The sequence below is a fragment of the Phalaenopsis equestris genome, unplaced genomic scaffold (assembly GCF_001263595.1).
Source record: "Phalaenopsis equestris unplaced genomic scaffold, ASM126359v1 Scaffold195871, whole genome shotgun sequence".
In the NCBI taxonomy this organism is placed as follows: Eukaryota; Viridiplantae; Streptophyta; class Magnoliopsida; order Asparagales; family Orchidaceae; genus Phalaenopsis; species Phalaenopsis equestris.
This window is the reverse complement of record NW_018215820.1, coordinates 1-1377: the sequence shown is the minus strand read 5'-3', so window position 1 is coordinate 1377 and position 1377 is coordinate 1. Positions and strand designations below refer to the sequence as shown.

At 43.1% G+C, this 1377-nt stretch overlaps 1 protein-coding gene across 1 annotated transcript; it reads right to left on the bottom strand.

Annotated features, from left to right (window-relative positions):
* Positions 1 to 5: 5 nt before the first annotated feature.
* Positions 6 to 1036, bottom strand: LOC110035079 (7-deoxyloganetic acid glucosyltransferase-like; the record flags this gene model as incomplete). The annotated part of the gene is made up of 2 exons (XM_020739321.1): positions 342 to 1036; positions 6 to 220 (listed from the first exon to the last, which is right to left on the bottom strand). Coding segments are annotated over exons 1-2 (747 nt in total), but the record flags the coding sequence as incomplete, so codon positions are not given.
* Between the last annotated feature and the right edge of the window lie 341 nt (positions 1037 to 1377).

The window sequence follows — 1377 nt, the reverse complement described above, 5'->3', positions numbered from 1 at the left end:
AGTGAGCGCAATTGAGAGAGAACCGGAGCTTCGAGGAAGTTTGAAGTGTTGAGGATTAGTCCTTCCGACCTTATGGCGCTGGCGGAGACTTCAGCGAAAAACCTAAGCTCTTCGTCTTCGGCTTTTGTTGCTTTTCGACACATTGTGGGGAGGTCACGACGACGGAGAAAGCTTTCCGTGGCCGGCACGCTTTTTATGGGTTCATCAAGGTCCGCATCGGCTGCAATTTTTTACAGTTGTTAGTTTGTAATTTACAAGGCCCAAAATTCCATTTTTTAATATTCACGAACTGCAAAATCTTCGAATTTAATGAATAAAGTAGAAGAAACAATTGGTGGAACCCGGAAAAGGGAGTTCGCCGGCCTCTATCATCTGTGGAAAGCGAAGATAAACCCAAAGTGAAGACGCACTAATAGTTCGGAATACAATCGCAGGGATTCCCAAAGCCTGAGCGGCATCCATGGCAAAGGGCATTGCTCCATCCACGATAACGCAGGTAACGGGCGGCCAGCCGTCGGAGTCTCTGTTCCGGCCTGCGAGAAGCTGCGCGCGGAAGTAATCAACCGAGTGGGTTCTGATCGATTGTAATAGCTCCAGCACTTGATGCCCGGATTGAGGTTTGTCGTCGGGGAGGCCGTCGGGGATTGAAATGAAGCGAAAATTGGGGCGGTGGGTTAAGCGAGAGTATGGGGAAGGGGAGAATACGCTGAAGAGGCGCTGGTTGCGTTCGGTGTTCATGAAGCTGATGCGGAGTCCGCTGGCGAAGGAGAGGGCGTCGGCTAGGCGGAGCATGGTGTTTATGTGGCCTTGGAAAGGTAAGGGGAAGATCAGAACGTGGGCTTTTAGCTTCTGGTTTTGTGTGGCAGACTCCATCAATTTTTTTTGGGTGGGGGATGGAAGAAGCAGAGAGCTTGGATGCTTGCAAAATAGGACGGAGAGAAAACGATTATATGCAAGTGAAATTACAACGTGACAAATTCATTCAGTATGCTATAATTTCTCCTTTGACAGGCGGACCCGTTTTTATTTTAATATTTATTTTTTCTACGGATGGAAATGCTTGGCGAAATAGTTTTTATTTATTTCCCTGACAGATAAAATTTAATATTTACTTGCAGACTAAAATGTTAAAATAATCTTCGTTATTCAATTTTAAAATAATTAAAATTTATTTTGGCTCTTTTATAAAGTAGAATTAAAGCCGCCCATATAAAAACTAGAAAATATGCTGACAATTTGTTTTTTACTTATATGCCACTTTAACTTCCAACTTTACTCGGTGGATGCGGCATATCACCCTAAACTTTCATATTTACATATACAGCACTCTGGTTAGTATTTAAAAATGATAATAAAACTTTTTAATGAAATATTAGA